Source organism: Motacilla alba, chromosome 4 (assembly GCF_015832195.1).
Source record: "Motacilla alba alba isolate MOTALB_02 chromosome 4, Motacilla_alba_V1.0_pri, whole genome shotgun sequence".
Classification (NCBI taxonomy): domain Eukaryota; kingdom Metazoa; phylum Chordata; class Aves; order Passeriformes; family Motacillidae; genus Motacilla; species Motacilla alba.
The window spans coordinates 12,828,750-12,843,300 of NC_052019.1; the positions used below are offsets into that span (position 1 = coordinate 12,828,750).

Here is a 14,551-nt window from a genome sequence, read left to right on the forward strand (position 1 = left end):
GCCCCAGCTCCATCCCCAGCTCAGCCCCAGCTCCAGGCCCAGCTCAGCCCCAGCTCAGCCCCAGCTCCATCCCCAGCTCCATCCCCAGCTCAGCCCCAGCTCAGCCCCAGCTCCAGCCCCAGATCCAGCCCCAGCTCAGCCCCAGCTCAGCCCCAGCTCCATCCCCAGCTCCATCCTCAGTTCAGCCCCAGCTCCAGGCCCAGCTCAGCCCCAGCTCCATCCCCAGCTCAGCCCCAGCTCCATCCCCAGCTCAGCCCCAGCTCAGCCCCAGCTCCAGCCCCAGATCCAGCCCCAGCTCAGCCCCAGCTCAGCCCCAGCTCCATCCCCAGATCCATCCCCACCTCCATCCTCAGCTCAGCCCCAGCTCCATCCCCAGCTCCATCCCCAGCTCCATCCCCAGCTCAGCCCCAGCTCCCGCCCCAGCTCCATCCCCAGCTCCATCCCCAGCTCAGCCCCAGCTCCATCCCCAGCTCCATCCCCAGCTCAGCCCCAGCTCCATCCCCAGCTCCATCCCCAGCTCAGCCCCAGCTCCCGCCCCAGCTCCATCCCCAGCTCCATCCTCAGCTCAGCCCCAGCTCCAGCCCCAGATCCATCCCCAGCTCAGCCCCAGCTCCATCCCCAGATCCATCCCCAGCTCAGCCCCAGCTCCCGCCCCAGCTCCATCCCCAGATCCATCCCCAGCTCAGCCCCAGCTCCCGCCCCAGCTCCATCCCCAGCTCCATCCTCAGCTCAGCCCCAGCTCCAGCCCCAGATCCATCCTCAGCTCAGCCCCAGCTCCAGCCCCAGATCCATCCCCAGATCCATCCCCAGCTCAGCCCCAGCTCTATCCCCGGCTCCACCTCCGCACTGGCCCCGGGAATCTGGAGATCCAAAACGGCAAAGCTTCCTCTGACCCCTAAACCGATCATTATTCACTTGAAAGGCAGGCTTGCACAAACAAATATTTTGTGTAGCTGTTATGATTATTGTCAGTATCTGTCCCCATTGTTCAGGCGCAGGAATTCCTTTGGTCTCATAAATACTGAGCCCGGCCCTCCCCTCCCCCCTTTAACTGTCAGATAATTACACAGTTGGCTTTAGAGTTTAACTTGTCAAAGGAGTTTCATTACTTTGTTCCTTTTGGGCAGCTTCCACTATTGTGCTTTCTGAACACTAAACAGAACCTATATTAACTGTCAGTTAATTACACACCGTTTTTCTTCAGTATTTACCAGTCAAAGGGGCAGGTAGGCTGCAATCCTATCATCTCAATCACTGTCTCTGCTCACAAAAGAATCAATAAAGATGAGTCACTTAGTGTCACCCAGTGTCTGATACTCAAAGCCACCCATTCCTAATTGCCTTTAGAGATGGATGATAATACAAACTTTGAAGTGATAATCAGCCTAATGAGTGGCCTTGCTGAGAGGGTAGATCATGTGTCAGAACAGTTTGCAGATGCTTACAGGCAAACAAAGCCAGCTTTCCTTTTAGACCTGAGAGGACCATGGCGAGTCTGGTACCCAGAGCCCCGCACAATGGCAGAGACTGGAGCACAGCAGGACGCTGTAGCCTGCTGATCACAACTGACTCCATCCATCTTGCTCTTTGCCTTTAATCAGCACAGTCAGAACAAGTCCTCCAGATCTCTGCATGTTTATGCTGGATGTTTAGGCAATAACTGTGTAAAAGATAAATTCTCTGATTCTGAGTCATTGGATTTAAATAATAGCGATTGGACTTGATAGGTAATGGCCGGGGATCCCGGCTAAAACTACTGAGTAAATGTAATTAAATACAATCGGGTGCAGTCAGCCAGGCAGAGCCAGAGACCATAAAAGGCTCATTCAGACAGCAATGAAAACAAACAACGTCAGCAACAAAAACAAAACCAGTGTTTGGTTTGCTAATAAGAGCATGATCTGAGGCCTGATCTACACGCACTTTTTGCACCCAACAATTTGACCGAATCAATAATTTGTAAAAAGCCAGCAACAAACAAATAAACAAACAAAAAGACAAATTAAATTGCTATAATCCCTTAATCTGGATGCAGTTATGTTATCAGAAGGACATTTTCTTTTTAAAATAGTTAAGCTGTCATAAATTCAGTCAAGTGTGAACAGTCTGTGACCATGTTTGTGCTAATACGACTGTCTCAATGTAAAATGTTTGCGTTGCTTTGACAATCCTTTAGGAATTTAGCTAAATTTTGACAAGAGCTGACCATGGACATTGCTTCAAAATCAACTCACAAAGACTGGGAATCTGCAGGATTACACCAATTTGACTTCTAAGTGTAAAGGAAATATATGTGAAAACACATGTATGAATAGGTTAGCATGCTTAACAATTTGGATGTAAAAATCTAAAATTCTTTTGGGGGCAAATCTGTAGTCACTTGGGGGAAGGTGGTGAAAATCTGAACAAGTGGGTTCAGGATTTACACTGTTTTAATCAGAAGCTGTCAAGTTTAAATATTTTGTAGTCAACTATTTCACTTGTAAAACCTGTCATGCAAAAAAGGAAGTAATGCAATAAAGCAAATGAGAAACAGAAATTTTCATAAAAGTAAACCTACCCTTTGAAACTAACAGCAATATTATTGCTGCCATTTCCAAAACTACAGAGCGAGGCATCTTTCAGATAAAACCAATCATATTTTCATATTTTTTCTAGCTTTGTATCTGCCTGGCTTCCTTTCTTCAAGTCAGTGAGAAAAGTGCAATCTTTTGGATCTGAAAATACAGGAAAAAACCAGTCTTTTTATTTTGTGTAGTTTGTGTATGAATATAACACATGTGCCTATGGAAAGGCTTTAGAATTTTCTGATTTGAAGTTTTGTTTTGAGACAGCATTGTCCAGTAAGTGATGTCTGGTAATACTTGCTGCATGCTGACATGAAAACCTATGCCTTCAAGCTCTCTGCTATAACTAATATCAGCAATTAGCCCAACCTAACACTATTTGAAACTGAATGCACCTGAAGAATTTAATTTCTTTTGCTAGAGAGTATGAAAAAGAAAATACTTCACAGAATGAGTAAGTGGGCTTTGAGGCATGTGCTCATCAGCACTCATAAGCTGCCCGTGATCACACAGGTTATTTAAGGCTCCTGAATTCACAAAGCTGGAAACACACATGACTGTCTGCCAGTGCCCTGCTCTCACTCCTGGGGCGGTCAAACAAACCCAGCTCTGGTGAGCTCCCTCAGTGGCAGCTGTGAATAACACAAGAGTTTTCCATGCATTGAAGCTGTGGGCTTGTTCCCCACAGACCTACAGCCCCTTCATATCTGCTCACAAAGCCCCCCAGAGAACCAGACTTCTCTAACAATGCTACGTCAGAACTTTTGGGAAGTGGTTTTGAGCTGTGGAGGAACCTCATGTTCCTTCTTACCTGATGAATCAGCTGGGAAAGACCACCCTGCCCACACTTAAGTAATATTCTTCTCCAAGGAAAATTCTAATCCACAGTCATATCTCTCCTACAGAAAATATTCCTTTAAAATTCTCTTAACTTAAATATTTATAGTTCATATGATCCAAGTTAGTTGTTAAGCAATAAAGTTGCTAAACATGCTTTTTAAAAGCACTGTATAATTCCACAGTCATATGCATTGGACTATATGTACACCATATAGAGTTTCATTGTAATTTAGTTCTAACAAATGCATTCACAAGCATAGATACCCTTTCAAGCACAAAACATTGCTATCATTACATATCTTATCACTTGTAATCACATTCAAAATCTCCATTTGAACTCTGAAGTGTGTTGGACTAAGGGAAAATTTACGTGTAGTCAGACCTACAGAACTGAAGCTGATAATTCGTGATTAGTTAATGGAAATGTGTTGACAAATGAATTACAGTTGCAAGTTTAGGCATGTATGTTGCAAGCAATTATGAATGAATATGAATTATTCCAATGAACTGGAAAGGAAAGGAGACAATGAATTGTATAAATGGGTTTGGTGATGCATGATGGATGATACCCACTCAATTTCAATTCAAAGTTTGGATTATAGGCATGTTAAAATTCACATGACATGATACACTGCAAGGTATATCTTTCTAAATATTCTTTTCTAACTTTTCTTTTAAAACTTTTCTAACTTTTAGAAAAGTTCCTATTTTTTTTTAAACAAAACAAATGGGACTTGTAATGTATCTTTGAAATCCACTCATTTGACACTAAGTTTAGAACACGACTTTAGTGTTATTTTGTTATCTCATATTTGCATTATAGCATCACACAATCATAAAGAAGAAGGTTTTGATGTTCGTCTCCTTACAGGTAACAACCAAATAATCCATGTCTGAAACATTACCCTAGAGATAAAGCCCTAAGAAAAATAACTGTAGCCAAGATTTTCACAAATTTTGTGTGTGTGTGAGAGCTAAGTTTGAGAACCATAAAGGTATCTGATTATCAGAGGATATTTGACTTCACATGGTCCAAAAATACCTTAAATTAGACACCCAGAAACAAGGGCAGCCATAATCAGTAGTCACTCCACAGCTATGGTTTCTGTCTCAGTTCACATCACCCTTGCATGGGGTCATTGCTGGGAAAGGGAGTCCCAACCTCCCATTCGCCCCTGGCTCTGCACCCTCGCTGCATTAAATATGCTGGCACTCGTGAGCAAACCAATCCGATGGAAACACAAGCCTCCAGAAGATGCAAGGCGATCCGCCCTGTGCCTGGGCAGCCACACAAGGGCAGTGAGAGCCCGGGGCACAGGCTGCCAGGGCCGCCTCTGTCAGCGCCCGCCGCAGGCGCAGCGGCCCCGGAGCCGCGGTAACTGCATCCCGCCCGCCGGGAAAGCGATCCGCTGCTGCTCTGCCAACGGGCAGCCAAAGAAATACAAACAGCAGCAGAAATGGTGACCTGGAATAAAACAGAGCGAGGGAAAATGTGAAAAAAAGAAACTATGTTCTTGCTTTAATCTTCTGCTTCCATTGAGATTTCCAGTGATTATGAATTTAAGCTGGCATCACCGAGGTCTTTTTCAAACAAGTAGCTCTAAGTGTTTCACAGATATCTACAAAATTCCATAAATCTTTCCATGAGGCAGCAAAACACACCAGGAGCCAGTCACCTGTTACTGTAAGGCAAGTACCCTTTGAGGAAAATGCAGCAGTAGTAAAATCTAGCACCACTATAAATAATGGAAACCACAGGATGAAATGAAGGTAGTTAAACAGCTACTGGAGATGAAATTTAGCCAAGACATGATGGTCTACAATCCTTTTCCCAGTCTCAATCCTGTTAAAAACAGCCATGAAAGTGGTAATGACAAAAAGGAATGGGAGACTTTTTTTGTCTCATCTGAGATGTATCTCCGGAGTAAGAAGTTTGCTTTTAAAATGGTTTGCTTTGTATTTACTCCCTCTGAGCCAGTGTAAACTTTGCCCATTATTTTAATTGGACCAGATTCTTAGTGTGTTACCGAATAAATTACCAAACCCACTTCCTACTTTTCTTGGAAATGTCTCCACACCCCATATTCATTCAGTTCAGCTCTTCCCTGAGCTGCAACTCTGTCCAATCTTACAAACTAGTAGGACAGGAAAGAACTGTAACTCTGGAACTCTGCAACACATTTTTACATTTAACATCTTTATTTAACACATGCTGCATGGCACTATCGCAGGATTTTGAGCAGATAAACTCTATAGCAAAAGTCACGCACAGAAAACCAAATGTGGCTTTTGCAATGGATTTTCTTATTTTTTAAAAAACCCCACTATATGATCACTGTTGTGCTAAAACGCAGCCTGATCCAGCACTGGGCTGTATTGCCTTCCCTCCCATTGACTTCAAAATGAATAAGCTCAGCCTGGGTATTTGAGAATTCATTGCTGTGAAGACATATTCTGGCAGGTCAACACAAGCATTATTCATAGGCCTCAATTCAGTCTGTCATCTGAAATGAAAGAGAGCCTTTCTTTAAAAAGCTAAAATCCATCTTTAATTTGTTATCCTAGTAACTGTATCAAAAACTGTTATAAAACAAATATTAAAAATGAGAGCAAGCTGATGAGCAATTGAAACACAGTAAAATAGATCTGGAAGTGCTGCAGAGCCACCAAATCCTTGCTCCAGCTATTTCAGACAACCAGCTTATATAACCTTTTTCATTAATATACCAAGATGTCTCTTTAAAGCAGCTAGTTTTATTTCTTCATTTACTGCTATGGTACAGTTATTTGTAGTTCTTCCAATTTGACTTACAGATTCATAGATTATATGCCAGAGTGGACCACTGTGATCATCCAATTTGACCTCCATAATCTCCAGGATTGCTCTGAATTCATTTAGGAAGCCAGTGATTTTGTAACCAGGAGTTTATTAGGGAAAGGGCACAAGAACCATGGTATCAGTGTTGACTGATGGGATTAATCAGCTCATGTTAACACACTGATTATCATATAGCAAAGGAAATGTTTCAAAAGAATACTCCAGTCTGAAACATAAAGCAAAATCATTTGGACTTCCAGAGAGGTCATGGTTGAAATATCACAAAACTCTCTTTACTCAAAGCAGATGTTTATTAAGATTAATTTAGTGTGAAAAATGAACCAGAATGCATATAAAAGACAATGCCTCCTCAATTATGTAATAGGACACCTCCTCATTATATTCTGTTCACTGAAGATGGTATTTTTCTAGGGGATGTATAACTGCAGTTTGCCAAAGTCCCTCTCCCTCATTTTAGATTAAATATCAGACTGCAGAGCATGAAGCCAAGTGAACAGAAACAAGAGAACTCAAATAAACATAATTTAAATGAAAAAGAAAAGGCCTCTTACGCATGTTTTCTGAGTAAATGTGTTCAAAATAGAAAGTTGCAATGATGCCAGGATACAAATACAGAGAAAAATCACCAGAATTTAATATAAGCAAAAATACCTCTTTCCAACATTTGTACATGTATTGAAATGAAATGCAATCTTTAACTGTAAATATTCACTGAACTTTTCACAGAACTGAAACAACTTCTCTGTCTTGCCACCTTTTCTCTTTTTTTCCTGTCTCTTTCTGTGAGCTCCCTCCAGTGTTCTCAAGGAAGTATTGAATCATTTAATTTTGGTATATTACATTTTTATCACAGGAATCATCATGATAAGAAAGATTATACTAATCTAATCTCCAAGGACGCCCAGTCTGAGCTGAAGGTCTGATCTAAACCTGGTTGTGAAAACAGGCACTGGAAGAATAAGATGCCCCTCACTCACCACAGATGTCCCTTAGAGAATGGCACATGTACCAAAAGGGCTGCTGGCTGTAGAGGTGGCTAGAGAATGAGCTGAGACTGTGTACCAACTCTGAGATTATTTAGAGTTAAGGAATATAAATTATTTCCTTATTTTCCTCTAGGGACTAACAAGAAAGATTTCTCCTCTAAACTGCAGGTTCATCAGTTGGAAAAGACAAAATGACCAGGAAAACCAGATCATTGACTCAGTCATCAGCATGAAAAGACCCTGTCAGGTAAGGTACATTCCATATTGCAATAATAATGCCTTTGTATAAATCTAAGCTGAAAAGGGATATGATTACACTTTGGCAGAAACCAACCAGGGCACTGAATCCAGTATGCTGTGGACATGCCAGTCTGCTTGGAGCCAGCTCAGGGATCTCTGTACAGAGCTGTTATGCAGGCTACAAACCTGCCAAAAGTGCTCTAACACCTATTTACATCTAGTTCAACTCCTGCTTCTACCAAGATAAACAAAAATAGAGTCAAACACTTCATTTCTATGCCTCTTCTGCTGGCTTTGTGGAGTTACTAAACAAACGAGAATAAAATTATTCTCTATAAGGCTACTCTGCCTGATTTATTTCTGCTGGTTTTGTGTTCAGTGTTTGTTCACTGACAGAATAAACCAGTCTGAGCTGGGGCTGTTGCAGAGCCTTCCTACACTTTCTTCCACAAACTATTTGTTTCCATTCCTTCTCTTGTACCCGCAGTAGTGTTTCAGGCAACTGAGCCATGAAAAGGGTCAGGGAGCTTAGTTGTAGTAAAACCAGGCAAATATTGGGAGAACATACAGAAGCTCAAAGTCATAAGTAATAGAACTAAAGATAACTTATTTTTGAGTACTGCAATGTCAATTAATTTGGTGCCTTTAATGGTATAAAGTGGAGGTGCCTTTAGTTAGTGCAAAGGCGACTGTGACAAGCCACTCTCCTGCTAATCTGCATGATATCCAGCAGATAGTGAGCCATTGCCTAACCTCTGAAATGTCCAAATGGAGCTATGGAATTACTCCAGTCCTTTGTGGGTTTGGCAAAGACATTGTAGGATTCCTAGTGACGTATGCTGGGCCTGACTCAAATCCCAGCAATGGAAATTTCTTTGATTTGGTTTATTGTTATTTCTGACCCTGTAAATGTGGGAAGCACTCAGGCATTAAGAAAGACATTGTTTTCCTGACATATCAGTGGGTCACTGCTGTTTACATCAATTGAAACAGAATTAAAATTCCAATTTGATTTTTCCTCTTTCAAAGCACATAAAATAACATCAATTCAATGCCTGTCCAACCATCATGTTGGATGGTTTGTTATGTACACAGCAGGATTTGAGTTTCTGATGAGAAAATTGAAAAAAAAAAATGGTCCAGATCTCATAACTTCCTTTCTCCTACCATTGTCTGTAAATAACTTCAGAGAAGCTCTTTCCATTTTTTCCCCTCTTCTCCTTTACAATAATTCTTTAAATAGGTTCTTTCTACATTTTAATTTTTCTACCCTTTTTGCATTTTTGTTTTACCCATCCTTTCGTAAGGGCCACCCTACCATCACTTTTACATGTTGTTAACACTGAATCAATGGAAGATCATGCTCTGCCAGTTGAACTGGTTCCTAGCAGCTGATATTTGTGGCCACAGACAACATAAGCTGCAGTTCACATCCATTCTTTCCACAAAACTTTGTTTCAAATGAAGTGACCATACTTCCCTTGTACAGGTTGTACTGTCTTCCAGCCCCACTTTTAAACACTGAAGAAGATTTCTCTGCACATCCACAAAATTGTATTTACTTTGAGTGTAAGCCAGTAAGTATGCACACTACTGGCTTAAAAGTTCAAGCTGTCATCAAATGGAGTTTCTCCCTTTCTGATTTGTCTTGGTTACAAATGTGCACTGTGAGTAAATTGCCCTCCTCTTGATATTCTTTTCAGTTTGCAACACTGCCATCACACACACACAAAAAAAAAAAAAAGTTACTGGGTTTATGCCAGAAAAAATAAAAAATGTATAAAATGGACCACATGTAGTTTTCTATTGCCTGTGCCAAATTAGGACCTTTGTAACATTGGGAGGAAGTTCAGGAGCTTTTTCCCTTTTGTTTGTCTTTCACACCAAAGGAAATTACGATTTGAGGAGTTACCTCTCTCTGAGACAACCCCACCAGTCCCTTTTTAATGAGCATGTTGATTGATAATCACAGGGAAACACAAACTCCTTTTCACTGGCAGATTTTCCTCGGACTGCCTATTAAGCAGACAGGTATACCAATACCTGATGATCAGTTTGCTGTCCTCACATTGAACACAAAACTGTTGTAGTTTGCAATGTCCTAATTTCTTCTCTTCCAGACATGCTCCTGCTGAGGCACAACAGAGTGCAGAGTGCATGTGGTCTCACCAATTTACCTGCATGGCTCGTGGTGGGACTGTAGTGCTTTGTGAGTGTTTTTGGGATTTTACTCCAACCTTAAAATCTTAAATTTCAAGGTGAGTGTTTTTAGCAATTACAGGAAGCTCCAGCATGTACTATTGAAACGTATCTGCTCCAAAGTGAGCTCTAAGCTTTTAAAAGAAGGTGGTTGTGGAAGTGCAAATGACTACTGAGGAGATGCAGTTACTGTATACAGGAAGCTCGGATCAAGTTCAATGAAAGCTCTGGGCACCAGTTCTTAGCAACTGATTTTAAAGCAGTTGTAATCTCCAAAGTTATCTATCTCTACAGCTGAGGCCCTGGGTATTATATACCTAATGAGTTAGACCATTTGAGCAACCTTCTTTCACATTAAAAAGGTACTTTAACTTTTTCTTTTGCCAGATTAACTGTTCAGTCTATTTCTGACAGACTCAGGTGAGATCAGCTATATGGAATTTTAATACTCCATTTCTTCTAAAATGTGTCTCTGTTTATTTCCTTGGGCTGGAATGGAAGTTTTAAGACTGTTGAGGTTCAAAATTGGTTGTGTAATATTACTATTACTGTTTTGGGGTATTTTTCAGTAACTACTGGTCACATGCATAAAGCACAAATAAATAAGTAAAAGTAGAAATAAAGACATGATCTTGTTCCCAAAGAATTTCCAGCTAAGGTCCTGATCTAGTAAAAGAGTTATGTGTGTGCCTTGTGAGGTTCCACTGACCTCAGTGGGAGTATTCAAAGTAGTTTAATATGTGTATAAACCTTTGCAAAATTAGGAGGTAAAATATAGTATGTCTGGTAAAATTTACTCTGCTTTAATGAACTGTAGATTCCTTTTTCTGGTCAAAATATCTATAGAGCATTCCAGCTATTTTAAAGAAGCTAAATCTCATTAGAAAATAATTAAACTATTACTTGACACAGGCACCAAGGCACTTTTTTTTGATAAAAGCAGGAAGGGAAGGTGAAGTTCAAAATTTCAAAATAGCTTCCATATTTCTGCAGTCTAAATGCAAAAAAAAAAAAAGCAGCACTCTAATAGAAAAGCTCTGTAGATTCTTATCCAATGGCCACTTAAATGACAATACTTTAAGGGAGTGTAAATCTTTGCTTCATTAAACATAGGAACAAACCATATAGTTGAATGTGCACATAACCACAGGTTAATGCTACACTCTCAGCAGCATGCTACCATGGGCCAAGATGTGTCCTTCTTATTTCTACTGACAAAAACTGACCTGTGCAAGTGCCTGTGAAGGAATGTGTCTGTGGAATGAGTTATTAATTATGATAAGGGGATGGCAGAACCACAGCACATGAAAATTACCTTAACAGGTAGCATTCATGAACATGTCAGAAGAGTCTTCAAGAAGTTTAAGACTGAGGATGTCAGCATGATCAAGTCATTCCTGAAAGTTTACTAAATGTGACTGCTCAGGTTTTGGTAACACAAGGAAAAGAAAATCCATCAATATTGAGAACATACCTGAAAGGATCTGATTTGCTATGTGTGTGTTTCCCATAGCTTTATTAAACATGTCCTTTGCTGAAGTATCATTACACTGCATTTCTTAATCTTGAAAGAGAAAGCATTTGGCTAAGGGTTCAGTCAAGTACTGCTGGCATTCCTGGAATGACAACTTTAATCTCCTTCATTGTTCACTTATTTAATGCCTTAAATATATTCTCGTGGTAAATCCAGCACCGAGGACAGAGACTTAAAACAGTTTATTCCTTTAATTAGAAATATGTATCCATACCACAATAAAAACACAATTTACAAAAGAACAATAATAACAAAGTATGAATGAATGCTAATTACAATATAACTGTGAGGGAACCACTAATATGCAGCTAAGGCTGAATTGATGGGAACTGAACTGAAAGCGGAGTAGTAATCAACATGAGAAGAAAGCCTGATACCCTAGAGTAGATAGGAAAAGTAGTTCTGGTTGATTAAGTTTCAGTCTGCTGGGGTGAGGTAGGATTTTGAAATTGTGTTCTTTGGAGACTGTGTCAGGGAATGAATGTGCTTCAGGTCAGTGAAAGGACAGTTAAAAACCTCATGGTGTCTGCTGGATCCCGGAGCATTGGGTGGCACATATGTATGCATAAGCACATTTATATAAACACCAGCACTAGTTATTTGGTGAAAAGCCCTCCCGACCGTGCCACGTAATCTCACGTAGCTAGACCACTGCACAGAACACTATGATAAAGTTGCATCTATAACAAAAGCTATTTCACAAAGTTTATTCTGGAATCAGATTACAAACATTGTGATACATCTTGCAGGTACTGATGTGACACTATCCCAGAGCAGGATGGCAGCAGACGGGGGACCTGGGAAGTCAGCTTTCTCTTCTGCAGAGGAAACCATCGCTGCACACTCCAGGTGTAACTAGGTTGCTCCGCCTACACAGGGATAAGTGGTCATGGGACATACACAGAATCACAGAAACACTGAATATCCTGTGTTGGAAGGGACCCACAAGGATCATCAGGTCCAACTCCTGCTCCTGCACAGGACACCTCAAGTGTCACACCGTGTGCCAGAGAGCAGTGTCCAAACTCCTCCTGATCTCCGTCAGGCTTCATACCGTGGCTGTTCCCCTGGGGAGCCTGTGCCAGGATCCATCTCTGGGAGAAGAACATTTTCTAACACTCCACCTAAACCACCCGGACACAACAGCAGGCCACTGCCTCGGGTCCTGTCCCTGTCACCACGGAGAAGAGACCAGCGTCTCATCACAGGCGACGCCACTGCCTAGGGGAGTCTCACACCTGCGCCTACCCCAGCTCGCAGTGCAGACCTCGTTAATGTGTATTAATCAACTCTAATGAACCTGCCTTGCAGGAGCACTGCTTGGCTACACCGGGCAGGACGCTCTGGAGGGGGGTCGTTACACCGTACGTGTTCTGTTTTCCGTACAGCGTTCACGCAGCGCTGGTTACAGGCGCAGGCTGTGCCGGGACGCGGCTCCCGTCCGGTCCCGTCGCTGGCAGGCCGCGGTTATCCCGGGCGGCCGGAGCCGCTCCCGCGCCGCCGCGGCCTCCCCGCCCCTCAGCCGGAACGCGCGCGCGGGGCCGCGTTGCGCGGGGAAGGGCGCGCGGCGGCACCGGCGGCCGCCATGGCGGTGGACATCACCCTGCTCTTCAAGGCCAGCGTGAAGACCGTGAAGACCCGCAACAAGGCGCTGGGGGTGGCGGCGGCGGGGGACAGCGCCAGGGACGAGCTGCTCAAGCGGGGCGCCGCCCGCTCCAAAAGCGACTTCACCAGCAGGGCGCGGGAGGTGGTGAGTGCGGCCCCGGGGGGAGGGCGAGGGGCAGCCGGGGCCGCCGGCAGCGGCTCCTCCCGGGCGGGCAGCGCGGCCCTCACCGCCGCCTCGGAGCGTCCAGCGCTCCCCGGGGACAGCGAGCGGGCCCCGGAGTCGCCCGCAAAGAGCCGCAGGGCAGCACTTTCCCACACGGGGGTGGGCTGGCAGCGCGGCGTGAGAGCCGGGGCCCGGCGCTGCCGCGGCGGCCGGGGCCGGCTCCTAGCCCGCCCGTCGCCCGCGTTCCCCGCGGCGCGGCTTCTCCCGGCGGCTCTGCGGGCCCTCCTGCCGGGGCCGCGGTTGTGTCCGTGCGGATCCGCCGCCCCTCCGGCCCGTGGCTGCGTGCGCACGGCTGATTGCTCCTGCCGGCTGCCACGTAACAGAGCGCTGCCATAGCACACGCGTCCGACTGCGTCTGCGGCGCTGCTCCCTGCGCGCTGCCTTTGGCGTGGCTGCTTCCGCTATCGCACGGTGTGGCAGCTGAGTGCCAGCCTTAGGCAGATTATGTGTACAAGGGTCATCGGAACGTTTTAAGACTTGCAAAGACAAACACGGAAAAGTTAAGGAATTACAGAGGTGAAAGATGATCGGCATTAACAGCAGTCCCCAGTGCACAGTCGTTCTGTAAAAACAATTATGTTGCATATTGTTTTCCTCCATTCTGAGTCAAAGGCAGGTTTTGAATAACTTGTCTTTGATAAAGCACTGGACTTTACATGTTGAAAAACTAAGCATGTTGAAAAACTAAGGAACTCTGAGGAGACAGACTTACAGAATGGATTTGCAAGTTTGGGAGTAAATGAGAAATGCACGAGTGGTTTATAGTAGCAGAGGGAGCACAAGGAAATCTGAGGTTTTTAGGTTCCATTCTAGATATTCTTATAGCCACAGATTTGTTTGTTCCCTCTGAACAAGTCTTTTGTCCCATTGCCACTAGTATTACCTCTGTCTGCATTTTGATTCCTCCTTCTCAGTTTCTGTGTCTGTATTTCAGAGTATTTACAGTCTCAGACTAGGTGCATGCCAACCTCTTCCTCCCTTCTAGTCTTTGCTCCCCCTTACCTTCCTGCTACCTGGGCTTCTTTGCTTTTGCTTATTCCCAAGTTTGGTTTTGTTTTTTAAAGTTCTGTTCATACTCAAGCCTACCTTCACCTCCATCTTCTCCTTGCCCTGCTGTGATCCTGTGCAGTGATAGCATGCTATAGCCATGGCCTTTTTTTTCTGCCCTGGTTCTTTGGCTTACCCCTGTTCACAGCTGCTGGTTCCTGCTGATCCCAGTTTTTTTTCTTTTTTTTCTGAACTCCTCACCCTTTCTGAGTTTCCTCAGTGCACTGTCCAGACACCAGAAAGAAGGACAAAGGAGTGGAGAAGAATGTCTTGTTTAATTTGTAAGAGCACCAGGTGAAGTAAACAGCTAGTGCCAAAGGAGATGAGCTGAACTGTCTGAGGGGGACAAGGGTTTTAATTAATGGTGCTTATATAAGCATGACTTTGGAGGAGAAGCAAAAGCTGCAGTGTGTTGCTGTGTGAACACGTGGTGCCTGTTGACAGCTGGTCAGTGAGAAGGAGTGAGGTGGA

The 14,551-nt window shown here is 43.7% G+C and overlaps 1 protein-coding gene across 2 annotated transcripts in view; it reads left to right on the forward strand.

Moving 5' to 3' along the window:
• Window positions 1–11,482: 11,482 nt before the first annotated feature.
• STX18 (syntaxin 18) overlaps window positions 11,483–14,551 on the forward strand; it is a 60,524-nt gene continuing 57,455 nt past the window's right edge. The window contains exon 1 of one of the 2 annotated variants that reach the window (XM_038134669.1): window positions 11,483–12,955. Coding sequence is in view for 1 of the 2 variants with exons in the window: in XM_038134668.1 (XP_037990596.1) it covers window positions 12,500–12,955 (456 nt within the window). In the remaining variant the exon portion in view is untranslated. The remainder of the gene's footprint in view (window positions 12,956–14,551) is intronic. The other variant, XM_038134668.1, reaches the window with a different exon arrangement.